Source organism: Agelaius tricolor, unplaced genomic scaffold, assembly GCF_023055355.1.
Source record: "Agelaius tricolor isolate 1412-34295 unplaced genomic scaffold, bAgeTri1.0.p SCAF_15, whole genome shotgun sequence".
Classification (NCBI taxonomy): domain Eukaryota; kingdom Metazoa; phylum Chordata; class Aves; order Passeriformes; family Icteridae; genus Agelaius; species Agelaius tricolor.
Genome location: NW_027269275.1, coordinates 10,604,789 through 10,620,152, shown reverse-complemented (window position 1 = coordinate 10,620,152; position 15,364 = coordinate 10,604,789). Strand labels below are relative to the sequence as shown.

The following is a 15,364-nucleotide window of genomic DNA, read 5'->3' as shown; positions in this document are numbered from 1 at the left end:
CTTAACATCTCAAGCATAATGAAATGCTACTGATCCCTTCAGTTTGGTATTGGCCTTTGGTAGTATCACTGAAAAAATAAGAGTAAAAATAATTGATGGAAATTTTGTTTGCTTGATTTTAGCTCCCTTCTTAGAAGACGTTTGTTTGCTCAGGAGCTATAGGAAAATGCCATGGACTTTAATATTGCTATGAACTAGCCTCCCTGCCTTCTTTCCAAACCACTGTACACACAGAAAAAATGGCTTATACTTCTTTGTCTGAAAGCTCTGATATAGGAACCATAGGTTGTTCAGGGCCACAGCACTGTACCACAAAGCAAAAAATGAAAACCCTGTTCCTTTCTTTTTTTAATATTGATCAGCCATATAAGTTAAACTGAAAGTGCAGAAAATGCATTGTTTTTTGTTTTCATATGGACATATGAATAATAAGGGATTGGATATTATATGAAACATTTTCTTTCATATAATATGTGTAATCAGTTTAGTTCTAAATGGCCAGTTACAAAATGTTGTTGTTGCCATTCCTGGATTTTACTGAAGCTCTTAAGATTGAAAAAAAAAGGCTAAAGAAATCAGGAAAAGATGCAGAAAAGAAAAACTGAAATTAAGTAAGTGGATGCAGAAAACCCACACAAGCATCAGATAGTATCAGAAAAAGAGACAGTTAAGAATTCATGGGCTTGTGTATAAAATTAGATTCTGGGTCAGTGCAAGTCAAGAGAATTTAGTCTCAATAAAATCATAGATGCAACCGAAATGACAAGACTTGGAGTAAATGGTTTGTAACCCTTGTCATCACATTTTGTTGGCTGAGTGTAAAGGCCAGAAAGGCCTGTATTGTGTGGCAATAAAGGGAGAACAAAAGCAAGGCTTTCAGGGGTAGAACACCTCCAAGAAAGTACTGGCTGCACAATAACGAAGAAAGTTAGTTTTTCTGAGAGAAGGTTATTCTGATCCTCTTCAGCTTTGCTGGAGAAAACCAGCAGAGTTTTTCTTCATGCAATAAAGTAATGTCTGTAAAATGATTGGAGTAATGGGCAGAGTGATATCGTTTCACAATAGACTTTGAATGACTTCCAGATGCCACTGCCAATACAAGTCACAATCAAAATGACCCTGTAGTTAACAGCAGTAAATTTTCACAGAAAGGTGCCCTGCAGCAAATGGGTATTTCAGCCAGTAAGTCTGATGTTTTGATCTTTCTGTATCAAGTGCTCCACTTTTGGCACACACACTCATCTCTAAGGAACTTCAGTCCTTTACTGAAAATATTAAAAGCATTTAAGAAGTAGGAAAAGCAGTGTGGTGTGGTATGGTATGGATGATGAGCCAAGCTGGCGAGGGCTGGGGAAGCAAGGGGAAAATGAGGGTGAGCCCTGGGGCACAGGATCTGGATCATGAGCTTGTGAGGTTAACTTGATCTGTGCTGGACCCAGCTGCACGTGCATTTTTATACTAAAGAAGGACTTGTTTCTACTGTATAGGCTTCAGCAGAAAGAGACACAACTGCCAAATCCAGAATTAATATGATTGACTGTTACAGGGAAACAGTGAGCTACAGTATTTGTGTATAAAGATCCATGAGGCAGGGTGTGCATCTTCTCTAACACATGTTGCTTCTTTGTATGGCCACCCTGTCCCAGCCAAGGAAAGACTTCCAGGAGCACAGAGCACTGCCTCTCTTGAGGGCAAAGTTATAAAAAGTAAGGGAAAGTCATTTGGGCTAAACTTTTACCTCCATGCTGACACAGATTTTTGAAAAATGGTTTGTACTTATCCATACTTGAGAAGAGAGCACCAGGAAGGTCAGACTCTGTTGTGGAAGTCCAGTGGGCTCCCACAATTGCTGTTTTGTTCTGTGTCATTTCATTAAGGATCATTGCACCTGCTACTAATTGCAATGTGGCTTATTAATAATGAAAGAGTTTTCAAAATCTAATTTATTTCTCATGTTTCTGGCTGTTCTAACAATGACTGTAGATTAATCAGGTTGCTGAATCAATTTGTGAGCTATTTACACTCTTATTAACTTTTTAAAAAATCTTCTTTTCTGTTTACATGTTCCTTCATTGTGTATTGATCTGTGTGTGGTCCAAAAAAAAAATAGTTTTCATAGGCAGATTGCAGCTGAATTTACCTTCAGGGTCTTGCTTTTTTATTTACAAATATGGTAAATGTTGTGCAGATGTAGGAGACACAGTTTGTGCCCTCAAGAAACAGTAGAAACCAAACCATGCAAGTGCTTGTGTTTCTGAGATGTGGAGTACAAGAAAAATAAAGTCGGTGATTTGTACATTGATTTTGTACAAATTTTGCTACTTCCACATGTTTGATTGTTGGATTAAAGATAAAAATGTGCAGTTTTATGTGCTACTTGCCAACAGGGCTCTTTAGGAGTGTTTAGGATTACTGGACTGGTTCTCCAGCCTGCTGCAGTGAATGCACTCCAGGCAGGGCAGTGTTCTGTGTTTAAAACAGATTTAAAATCCCACCCAGACAGGACTGGTTTGTATCCACTGCTGTTACTGTAATGGCCAAGAATAACTGAAACTCAGTAAAGGAAGATGCTTTTCTCTCTATATATATATCCCCTCATCCCACCCCAATTTTGTTTACTTTCTGACAACAGTTTGTGTCTCCTCATTTCCAATGTTTTCCTGAATCCTCAGTCATCCTGTTTCCCTATTGTTTATGTATTTCTCACTACATCAAGAGAAGAAATGTTTAAAAACAGACAAATGTAATTTTTAGTCAAAGAACAAAATAAGCAGCCTCAGTTGGGGAAAAAGTGAAATCTGGGGCAATTACAGTAACTGTTGCTGCACTTAATTTCTTAAAAATATGTTGAATTCATTAAAAAGGAAGGAAGCAAACTGCATGTTGACAGTGTTGCTTTTGTAAGCCCGTGAAAATAACTTCACCTGCTACTGCTGTGTGGTAACTGCTAATATGTAACCACCATTTCCATCTCTTCTAGGATCAGAGTCACAGCCAGGTTTCCCAGTACCGCCAGGACCACTCTCTGATTATGAGATCCATTGTCCACATGACTGATGCTGCTCATTCGGGAATTATGGCTCCGTCCCAGCTCACCACCATTAACCAGTCTCAGCTGAGTGCGCAGCTGGGGCTAAATTTAGGAGGCACTAATTTACCACACACTTCTCCCTCCCCTCCTGCAAGTAAATCAGCCACTCCTTCCCCATCTAGCTCTATCAATGAAGAAGATGCAGATGAATCAAACAGAGTAAGTTATTCCATCTGCAGCAAGCCTCACACATCCTCATGCTGGATTTTCATGGATGTGGCAGTATCAGCTCAGCTGCAATGTGGGCATTTAAAACACAAATGTTACAGTAAAGTGGAATATGATTAATTTCCTGATTACCTTCTTTTCTTAAGAATTATCCATACCACCTTCATAATAATGACCCTAAGAATAGGCATACATATATATATATATATATATATATATATATATGTATTTCTTTTGGTCTGATTTGACTCAGGTTTTCAGATCTGTTGAATCTCTTCAGGTATCAGTCTTGAACAGTTTTGTCATTTTGGTATTCTCTGGAGTTATGTAAAACATGGATGTGTATAGAGAGAAGTAAAATCAGGTTTCTTCTAACTGAAAGTTTAGTTAACTTATATCTTCCTTTAAATAAATCTCTTATAAAAGGAAAAAATATTGACCAAATAAAGAAAAAAATGTTGTTATAGCAGTATATGTAAAAGCCTAATTAAAGACTGTTCCATGAAAGGTTTTCTCATTGAGTTGATGGAAGTTATACATGTGGAAAGCTCATTGTACAGGATCCTCAAAATATCAAAGTAAATCACTATCACAGAGATATATATCATACTACATATCATATTTAGAGCCACTTGATCCCCTTGTTGCAATAATCTGTGCATAGCTCAACAAAGGAGGGTGCAGGGCAGAGGCACCCCCAGGGAGCAGAGCTGCTGGACCCCATCCCAGAGGGAAGAGAGGGGCTGTCAGTGCCTGGCCAGAGCACAGAGCTCCCAGAGCTGCCCCATCCCAGCCAGTGCTCTGCAGGTGGGCACTCACTGCCCAGTTGCTGCTGCTGCTGCTTTTTGCCTGAAGGGTGGGATTTTTAACTCCTGGCCCATGTCTAAGTTGCCAGTCTAAGCCTGGGAACTGGAAAATGCCTCCAAGCTTTTGCCTTTAGAGTCTCCACTGCTGAGATTGGATCTTAAAGGAAAAACATAGATGTCCTCTTCAAAATATGCTATGAACTAAATCTTAGTATTTTTTAATACAAATTAGCATTGGGGTGTCCTTTTTTAGGTCAAACTTGTAAGATGTGAGTCTCAGAGCTGTGCTTAGAATGAGTAGTAACTACTCATGCATTTAGTTCCAGGAGATCCAATGAGATTATGCTGAGGCTACACACTCTTTGCTAGAGAGAAGAGCCTGCACAACAGGACTCTCCCAAGTGTTGCTTACATAACAGCTTTATCTATATAATATTACCACTGACTGTAAATAACTGTGTTGCAATTTATCTGACTTATTTAATGCATTTATTAACTGTTCTTGTTCTTATTGTTTCTTAGGCTACTGGAGAAAAAAGAGCTGCCCCAGATTCTGGCAAGAAGCCCAAGACTCCAAAGAAGAAGAAAAAGAAAGACCCCAATGAGCCACAAAAGCCAGTGTCAGCATATGCCCTTTTCTTCAGGGACACACAAGCTGCAATTAAAGGACAGAACCCGAATGCTACGTTTGGAGATGTTTCAAAAATAGTGGCATCTATGTGGGACAGTTTAGGAGAAGAACAAAAACAGGTAAATTGATGCAGGGTTGTCTCACAAGAAGGAATATAGTATTCCTTGTAAAAAATCCTCCTACCTCTTCTCTGAGTGGACCACGGTATTTGCTGATGTAGAACTCTACCTCTGTAGAGCTAAACTGAGTTTTGAACTTGCTGAAGATCTGGCAACTAATTTTTTTTCTTTGTGAGAGCTGACAGGTCGTGTTAAATGACTGTATTTGTCTTTAAATTTTAAAGGGCAGTTTGTAAAAGAGCTCAGGTTATAGTGTCCTAGAGTCCTCTTAAAACCATCTTTTGATGATTCCTATTTCAAAGCCCTTGTTTCCTATTAATAAGTTAGAAAAGAGGAAGGTACAGCATATTTACCATTTCCTTTGATCTGCCTTATGAATTTGTTACAAAGCGTGTTGATTTCCAACCTTTGAAGCCAATCCTCTGAGTCTCATTACAATGTTGTGTGGGAAATGCTATCTCCAACTCCAACTGGGTACAGAGTGATGAGTCTTGTACTTCCTTGAGGGTTATTCTTCTTCCCATACACATGGAACTGCTGCACATGGATTAAAGGGGGTTAAAAATACCCCTTGTTTGTTCCCAGTAACAGTTAATAGAAGCTTTTATAGGAGGACAGATTCCCAGATAGAACACCTTTTGGCAAGAGATGAATGGTACTTTTTTCTGAAATACATTTAGAAACTTTTACTCTGATCTAACAGATGATGATGAACATGATTTAAGGGTGAAAGTTAAATTTAATAATGATTAAAAATACAGATTTAGTATTTTTACCAACAGTTCTTGTTTAACTCAATGGGATTCTCTCCTGCTGGCTTTGGGGCAAGTCCAAGCCATTTGATCCACATTTTTTCAAGGTGCACAGATTTTCTTATATGTAGTTCAAATATTTGTTCTGAAAAAAAAATGCACAGGTGTATTCTGCTATTCTAGACTACTGCTGATACATTTTGGCATTTGTAATACCCAATTTTCTAACATCCCTGCTACTTGGAATCAATAAAACACTGTTTTCTGGGAAAGGAAAGAGTGCATAGGTAGTCTTGTCAATCAGTTTGCTGCTCAGACTGATGTCAAATTGCAGCATTTTGTTATTCTTGATAATCAACATAAATTGTACTGCAAGTCCAGCAAGTAGCCCTGAAAGCCTGTAACCACCTGCAAGAATATTTAGGACTTTCAAGGAAGAAAAAGCACATCTAACAGTAGAGTGTTTTCAGGGGTTTTGGTCTATGTTTTTTGTTTCTGTGCAAGTGATTTTGAGAGCATTCTGGCAAAAAAAAAAAATCTTAATAGTTGAAGTTGGTGAAATTGTGGTCTCTTTTTATAGGTTTATAAAAGAAAAACTGAAGCTGCCAAAAAAGAATACCTAAAGGCTCTTGCTGCCTACAGAGCAAGCCTTGTTTCTAAGGTAAGCCTAATACTGCCTTTGATGTAATGCAAGTGAGGTTTTACCAATGATATTGGAATATTTGGAGCTGGGGGGGGTGTTATGCACAATAGAAGTAGAACCATGGCATTTCTGTAATACAGCTCTACAAGATGTTGTGCTGCTGCTTGAACCCTGCTTAGTCTCTGCAAAAATAGTTTCATCTCTCTCCTGGCATACTAATGATTACCAGAAACCATCTTTGTAATTGTACATCTTCCTTGAGCTGTGGAGGCAAAGTAATGCACTTCACCACAAAAATAAAATTCAGTCATGAAAAATACACTGACCTTTTGACATTAATATTTGCAAGCTGTTGGCAGAGGTTTGTTTTTCCTCAAGTGCTGCTTCTCAAAGGACAGGCTTGCTTTGCGTGGCGTTGGAGAGCAGTTGTTGTGTGACAAAGCTTAAGTATTTTTGCAGGTGAGGGGAAAGAAATGTGTGGTGGCTCTGAATTTGGAGAGTACTAAAAAATGGACTCGCTGGCAGTGAACCACAAGGAGTATTTTAGTGGATCCTGAGTTAAAATGAAACCTGTGAAGAAAACAAAGCTCTGCTGTCCTACTTGACAATTTACCTTTCTAGACAGCAGCACTATACAGGTTGCAGTTCTGTTGCATCTGAATATCATAAATGGAAATGTGCTTATAGACATCTAAAATATGGGTAAAACATTGGGTGATGATGTCTTAGCTCCTGAGAATATTTAATTGAATGTACAACTGCAGAACATTAGTAAACCGTTTGAAAAGTTGCTGTGTATTTTAATTATTGATTAAAAATACAACATCAGAAATTATACACGTGTTTTTGAAAGCTGGAAGATTTCTTCTTCTTGTGTTAAGAAGCTCCATTTTTCTGTTGCCTCTGGGACTTAGATAATATTCTAAAAGCCTTTAGTATCACAATGCTAAGTTCAAGATCAGCAGGAATTCTAAATACCTTTGAGAGATATTATTTTGTGAATCTTAAGTTCCCTTTTCAAAACAATCAGGAATCATATTTTTTTCCCAAATCCATGGGACCAGGACTACCAAGTAACTCCTGGGTAGATTGCAGGTGGAAATGACACTCAAAGTCATTGTATCTCATCTCCTCTAAATTAAGACATCCTTGCTCTAGCTTTTTCAGGTGAGATGTTTCAGGGTAGGGTTGGGAGAGAGGCTTGTGCAGCACAATTTATTACATTCTCAGGTAAATGTCTGAAGAGTGTCAATTAATTGCTCATGGGTTGGTGACTCATGGGGTGGGGAGTGTGTGTGCTGCTGCCTCCCAAAGAGCAGGGTTTTTTAAAAACATTTAAATATATTGGGCCTGTTCTAGCTCTTTCAGCGACAAAATGTGTGTGACATCTGTGACTTTCTGGTGTTGATCAAGGGCACAAGTTAGTTTTTGTCCAAGTAAGACCAGGAGGTACCATACAGGGAGGCAGATGAAGAGGTTATGCAATGTATTGCTGATCAGTGGTTGTTTTCAGACTGCAGATTGATCTTTTCTGATAGAAAACAAAAGATGGCAGAGGTCTCTGAGTAGCTGTTACTTTTATTACCATGTAAACAGTAACAATGTTTTTTCTGTTGAAAAGACAATTAATTTCTCTTCCAAACACAGGCTGCTGCAGAATCTGCTGAGGCCCAGACAATTCGTTCTGTTCAGCAAACACTGGCATCCACAAATTTGTCTTCCTCCCTCATTCTGAATAGTTCTCTTTCTCAGCACGCCACGGTGTCGGCATCTCCCCAAACTCTTCAACAGCCCCTTTCCAGAGCCATTGCTCCAAAACCCTTGACCATGAGACTGCCAATGAATCAGATTGTAGCTTCTGTCACCATTGCCCCAAACATGCCAACAAACATTGCAGCTCCGTTGATAAGCTCCATGGCCTCAAACATGGTGGCAACGCCCTCTTCCTCTCAGCTCAGCCCCTCCATGCAAAGCCAGCAGCACCAGATGCAGCAGCTCCAGCAGCAACAGATGCAGCAGATGCAACAGCAGCAACTTCATCAGCATCAAATGCATCAGCAAATACAACAGCAAATGCAGCAGCAGCATTTTCAGCACCACATGCAGCAACATTTGCAGCAGCAGCAGCAGCAGCAGCATCTCCAGCAGCAGATGAATCAACAGCAGATGCAACAGCAACTGCAGCACATACAGCTTCAGCAAATGCAGCAGCAGCAAATGCAGCACATGCAGCACCAGTCCCAGCCTTCTCCTCAGCAGCATTCCCCAGGAGCCCCGCAGATCACTTCTCCCATCCCTGCCATTGGGAGCCCTCAGCCAGCACCTCAGCAGCACCAGTCACAAATACAATCTCAGACACAGACTCAAGTATTATCACAGGTCAGTATTTTCTGAAGATAAACGATCTTGCAACATGGCTTTGTGTTGATGGAGGGGTAGGGGTAAACCATATTTGGCTGAAAACTGTAAATTGTTGATGGTAGTTATGCAGGGATGCATAACAGATCAAATGATCCTCTAAAGTGTCTATTAGATAGGCAATAAAGAACTACAATGTAGCTGTGTATCATCTTTTAGCTGACTATAAATCATTTTGTTTAAAAGAAAAAATGCTGTTCTCTTTTTCATGTGATGCCTTTTTAATTTATTTAAGCTTTACCTACAATATGTGAATCAACTGGCCTAAAAAATACCTGGACCTTATGACTGCAAAATGGCCTTTCAGAGTATATGCTATAGCCCTTCTTTCTCTAAAAGTGAGTAATGCACTTCAAGGCAGTATGAACTCATAAAGCCCTTAAAGCACAGTTGTAACTACCTGTAAAATTATGATTGGATTTCATACAATCATACTTGTATGACATGAGTTAGTTGATGGCATTTTTTGTCATGAAAAAATAGAGTAAATCACAGATTTTTGCCAAAGCTCTTATTTTTTTTTTCTTTTTCTCTCCTAAATGTCTTTGGAAAAACAAATGCAAGTAACTGGACATAAATGTTTGACCCAACTTTTCACTTCATTTCTCCAAATAAACCTGCCATAGTTCGTAAGAAAATATATATTGACATTTACCCTCTTACGTTAATTCCAATTACAGAACAAATGTGAATATTATATTCTGTGTTGAAGTGATGAGTTTCAGATTTAATACACTGTATTTTTAAAAGGGAAATGCACTTAAATAAAACTGTTATTACAGAAAGCTAAGATGAGAAATGCAAGTTATTAATACGCTGTAAAACCGGTAGAATATTTAAATGAAACTCCACAACTGAATAATCAATGTAAATATTTTCTTTAAAAGTTGTAAGTTTTCATATCATGTGTTGTAAAGTTTTCATAAATGAGGCTTTAATGTAAACACTGGTAACATGAATTATTAATTGCTACATTGCTTATTGTGTTTTTATGCTGTTTTATACTTTTTTATGAGTTATGATAGCAGCAATTAAGTTGTTTGTATTTTGCTTATCTAAAATAAATGCTTTTATCTTGCTATAGAATAAACACATTTCGGTAAAACTGATGAGCTGTAAGTCTTTGATAGAGAAACCAGAAATGTTTCCTTCTGCAAATGCTTTCTTGGACATTTTTAAACTCCTTTGGATTTTTATCAAACATTCTGGGTGAACAAGTACCAATGGGAACAGAGCAAGCCCTTGGCTCTTGTGCCCTCCAAGATGCTCTGCTGCAGAGCTGTGGGCAACTGTGTCTGTGACTCCAGGGAGAGAAGGCAAGTGCTGGGGTCACAGAGCAGTGATTGTGCCCTGTGCTGATGAGCTGCAGGAACAGGGACCTGCACCTGTCTCTCAGACATAATGTTCAGAGATGGAAATCGGCACAAATTGTTTCTTTGTATCTGGGAGTTCCAGATGTAAACTCAGCTACTGCTGTGGGCTTCACTCTGTAAGCCTCCAGCTCCTGCCTTGGGCTGCTCCTGAGCTGTCTGACTTTTATTTTCTCATTAAGGTAGAATGTGATGGAGTGGGGAGGATGGAGGGGGCAGGTCTTTCATATGAAGGGTTTGGAAACATTAACATGCAGTGTGTTGTCAGGTTATTAGTGCTGTTCCTATATTTTTGCTCTGAACAGGAAGGGGAGAGCCTCTATTTTCTTGTTTCCCTTCTTCTCCTGCAGTATCTGTGCTGTGAGTGCAGTCTGACCACTATCCCCAGTTGTCTGGCATGATTAATTACAGCATCTGTCCTGTCAGAAGCTATAATGAAGAGGTCTTGATAAAAATTGCAAATTACCACTGGCAACAATCTTAAACTGCTTATGATAAAATGAAAATTAAAAACAGCAAGTGTCAAGCCTGAGCAGAATCCTAATCCTGTTTGAGGCATGGCTACCATGCTCAGAGCACAACCCAAAAATAATGGAATAGAGATCCCCAAAAAGTTGCAGCCAGACTTGAGGGAAGAGGTACTACACCATGTGAGTTTCTTCATAATGAATTCATCTTTCAATATTTCATCATCCTCAGGTACTCTGCTTATTATGTACAAATATTGAACAGCAAGAGGTTCTAATTATAAATTTATAGATTTCTTGGAGCAGAAAAAAATCATATATAAATTGAAGCTTTTCATAATAGGTGTTAGTTGACAGCTACCCATGCTCCTAATAGCCTTAGCATGATATCTGATAATGCCTGGGATGGAGGGTGTTTATTCCAAGTGCAGGGAAGCCTGTCTGCATTAGAAATGGCACAACAGAGGCTGGTTGGGAGAGATTTCATGTGTGTCAGTTTTAACCAGTGTTATGTAACAAAGGAAACCATTTTATAGTCGTTTTTGAAACCTTTAGACAAATGTCTTCAGAAATAATTGCTAAACTGCATGTGACAGTAATTGTGTATTAGTTCTATAATTGTCATTTTGAAGACCTATGAAGTATCGTTGGAAAAATGTCACAAGTGATAAGAGTTAATTACAACTGAAGTCTGTTTTCAACTATTTGCAGCGAGAAGCAGGTGTTATTACACTCATTAAATGGTTTCATAAATCCTGGGTTTTATCACATTTGATTAAGAGCTGCTGAACTACTGATGTTCAATTCCAGGAAAAATAGTTTTAATTACTGCAGCGTAAAAAAAGGAAAAAAAAAAAAAAGGAAAATTAATCATCAAGCAGGACCATACATTTTAAATATCAAAATTTGAATCTTGAAAAACTGGAGCATCTCCCTGCTTGCCACAAAATTATATTTTGCATTACCCACAATAGCATATTGCAGAACATCTTGTGTTTCAAACTGTGCAAGTTTGTGTTCATGTTCCCTAAATCTAAGTGAATAACTGTGCTATCATAGGTCATAAATAAAACTGTTAGTTTAAATCGCTTGATATGCAATTTATACAAGAAAAATGCAATAATCTGTATGGTTTCAGTGTCGTGCATGGTTTTTAAGAATGTTTTCCTTTGTAGCATTTGCAAGCACTTAACTGCTCCCTTCTTTTCCCAAGGTTTCAGATGCTTTATCACCTCGGTTAACCACATTCTACTTTCACATTAACCCAGGTTGACACATGATGAAAGAACATAAGGAGGTTTAATTTTTAGCTGACACAGGGTCATTAGTTTCTAACTTGGAGAACAAAGCCTTTAAATACCTCTGTGCAACATAATCTCAATTTTATATTATCACCTGACCATTGTGGTTTGCAGGACAGATGGATTAAATATCTCAAGTTTAACCACAAGTCTTGCACTGACTCTTTTCAATGGGGATTCCTATTTGAATGGCTCCTTTTTCATTTCTCACTTCATGGAGTATTTTGCAGCACTGGACTGCATTCTAACCTTTCCCTCCCCCCTTTGTTTGGCTTTTGTTTTGCAACAGCTGTTATTATCGTTTTTGGTCAGCTGTGATTGCTGGAGGCAAAATAGGACCAGATGGTGTTTTGCTATGCATGAATGGCGAGTTAGAGGAGTTTAGATTGAATAGGCCAAGTTTGAATGGTGTCTATGCACCACCTGCCCTCTTCAGCAGCAGCACACACATCATAGGAGCATGATCTGTCTCAGACCTACTAGAATTGGATGGGAATGGAGAGCGCCTCGTTGGATTTTCTCCATATTTATTGATCTTCCATGCACTAACAGCATAATGCAGTACACAGTCAATTTGAGTTAATTGGATATGACACAGCATGTACATGTAATCTATCACTGGAGTCTCCTGGTACACTTTAGGGTTTGCTGCCACAAGAACATGCAGTATTAGCCTGCATTAATAGGCTAAGTGGATGGAAGTAAACCAGGATCATTGTAGGGTTTGATTTGACAAAATATACTGTAGTTTTACAATTGTACCCTTGAAACTGCCAGAAATGCAGTTAACTATGAACATTTCTGATTTGATAGACGGGGGCTGAGTATTTTGTCACAGAAAAAAGTATTTGGCATTCCCACACATTTCTGTGAGGCTTGCCAGTGAAATTTAAACAAATGTATGGAGCAGCATCCACAGGGATGGGCCAGTGGCATTCAGAATAATACCAAAGGGCTGCTTTGGTAACCTAAAACTGGTCAGAGAAGTGGAATTTAAATGTTACATAAATATAACAGCTATTGTATGCTCTGTTAAGGCTGACTTAAAGACATGGGGTGTGAAAGACTTGTGCCTGGATGTTACAGAAGAAAATACATATGTTATGAGTAATGAAAAAATATATAACACTAATATATAATACATAAATTGCTTGCATTGTTACAGCAATTGGATGTCTCAAAGCCTACTTAATATGTGACTGAGGGCTGCAATCATGCTCTGAGTTGGCAGGAGCTGCTCACTCGGCGTCTTTGTCTGTGGTGTCAGGTAGCCAAGTGAGCTACTTTATTATGAAAATTGCATCCAACTGAAAAAATGCTAAATATTTTCAAGTGCCTGTGGGAAAAGCTAGGTTTGTATTAAAGGATTTGGTTCTTAAAGTCACCAAGAAGTTAATGCTTCTCAGGTGCATCGGAGGGAGAGAATTTTCGATTATAATACGAAAATCTTTGAGAAGTGAATGTATTGCTTTGAACGAGCTGCTGTGACACTTCAATAGCCTACACTGGAGATTCAGAATGCATTCTGTTTACCTCAGTTGAAAACCAGAAGTGGTATTTTAAATAGTGGGTTTTGTCCAAGTTCTTGGAGCATTAACATCTTCAGGCCCTAAACAAGCCAAAGCAATGGAGAATTTTCTTAGAAGATTTGAAATGAAATTTATTTTAATCTTCCAGGTAAAAAAAGTTGAACAGAAAATTATACTTGTCTTGCAGTTATATGGACACTTCTTCCAGGTATAATTTATTCTCCTTCCTCTCCAGGAATATCTTTATGATGAAGTTACCTTTGGTCTGTTATTTTTCTCCAAACTGGAGTTGCTGCATCATTGTAACTCTGCTGCTCTAATTGTAAAAGAGAGGCTTTGATCCAGAAAATAATTTAAATGAGCTGATAATTCATGTATAAAGGTAGTAATTTCATTGAAGTGACTACTCATATGCTCTGTTACACAGTTGCTCAAGTGCTTTTATAGGTCAGGGGTTTAATTGAAAAACATTGTATTTGTTTCCTAAACAGATCCAAGTGTTTATAATAATAATCAGAACCTAAAAGTAATCTTACATTTTCTGCATTTTTTTTTTATTAAATTCTATCCAAAACAAAGTCACGGGTCTCATTTTCAGGTACAGGTGTTCTAACCTTAGTGCTGGTTCAATGACTGAATCATCATAAATGTGTAAAGAATTACCCACCTGATGATGAATTGTATCTGCAGTCATTTAGAAGGGATTCTACTGTGCACAGGTCTGAAAACTTCTACCTGGATCAGCAGTCACAGCTCTTGACTGAGCAGATGCCTTAACCAAATATTTGTATTTACAAAACAGAGATGTAAATGCAGCAAACAAAGTGCCAGGGTATCAGCTGGCAATATTTGTGAAACCTAAAGGGTGTATTTACTGCAGGCTGGTTTATTTTAGTGCTGCAGCCCATACTGTACTGATAACAAAAATATACATTGCATTAGCACATACATAATAAACAGTAAGTTAAGTACATACATAATAAACCCTTTGTGTTACAATTTTCTTGCTGGTAGTTAAAGGTACTTAATCTTGGAATTAGCTTTGATATTCCAGGAATCATAAGAATTGACCATTAAATTTTAAAAAATAGTAAGTAGCTGTACCATTTCTTAGTTTCCCCTTTCTAATTTTGAAAGTGAAGAATATTTGGTGTCTGGAAATCAGAACGCACTTTGGAAAACTCTGCTGTATGGACTGTTGATCAGGGGATTATCACTGCTGCCCTGATGTGCATGTTTACACATATAGAAAAAATAAATAAAATCTTGCACCCTGCTCCTATCTGCTCACCACCTGTGGAAAGCTGGTCCTGAAGAACTTCTCCTCTTTCACCTCCCTTCACGTTCCTCCTGTTCCTGCGGGTTACAAGGAGATTAATAGATTGTGCACATACACAATACATATTTGTTTTACTAAAGAGATGTCCAGATGGGTGCACTTAATTGTATGTGGCAAATGTCTAAAATATACATAAATCTAGGCATGCATTTGGGGATTTTGGGGTTAACATGTTAGGTGCTTTGCTGCACGGACTGTCAAAGGATTTGGTTACTGCTTAGCATGCTTTGGCATTGACAGAATATAGATGAAGCTAGTGATAATTATCATCCTTGTGTAAACAGACTTTCTCCCTTATAGAATGGTGGCAGATAAATCTATAAAGTTTTGGTCAATTACAGCAGACAAGTATTTTACAGCAAATCTTGAGCCTATGGTGAAATACGTGTAATTCTGAGTGTCAGTTTAGATACTTGTGTTCCTGTAAAAGCTGGGCAATCTCTTTTTTTCTTCCTTTCTTCCTTTAACCCAAGGCAAATGAAGTTATCCTTCACTTCAGAAAATGATCAGAACTTGCTAGCAGGCTTGGACAAATTAAACATCCTTGAACAAAAATCATGATACTTTCACAGTCATTTCTGTTGATGTTTCCTGTAGCTGTACTTGGCTTTAAACTGAAGGTAGAGTTTGTTCCAATTATTTCTTTCCATTTTCAAAGCTGCTGATCAGCAAGAAAAAAAAAAAAGAACTGATTCACAATTCTGCATCGCTGCCTGTTCAGCAGCACAAG

At 38.2% G+C, this 15,364-nt stretch overlaps 1 protein-coding gene across 2 annotated transcripts in view; it reads left to right on the top strand.

Moving 5' to 3' along the window:
• The window catches only part of TOX3 (TOX high mobility group box family member 3), a 74,413-nt gene extending 64,676 nt beyond the window's left edge, over positions 1 to 9,737 (top strand). For both annotated transcript variants that reach the window (XM_071440391.1, XM_071440390.1), the window contains exons 4-7: positions 2,981 to 3,250; positions 4,588 to 4,815; positions 6,148 to 6,228; positions 7,858 to 9,737. In XM_071440391.1, coding sequence (XP_071296492.1) covers positions 2,981 to 3,250; positions 4,588 to 4,815; positions 6,148 to 6,228; positions 7,858 to 8,604 — 1,326 coding nt within the window. In that variant the 3' untranslated portion in view covers positions 8,605 to 9,737. The remainder of the gene's footprint in view (positions 1 to 2,980; positions 3,251 to 4,587; positions 4,816 to 6,147; positions 6,229 to 7,857) is intronic.
• The last annotated feature ends 5,627 nt before the right edge of the window (positions 9,738 to 15,364 follow it).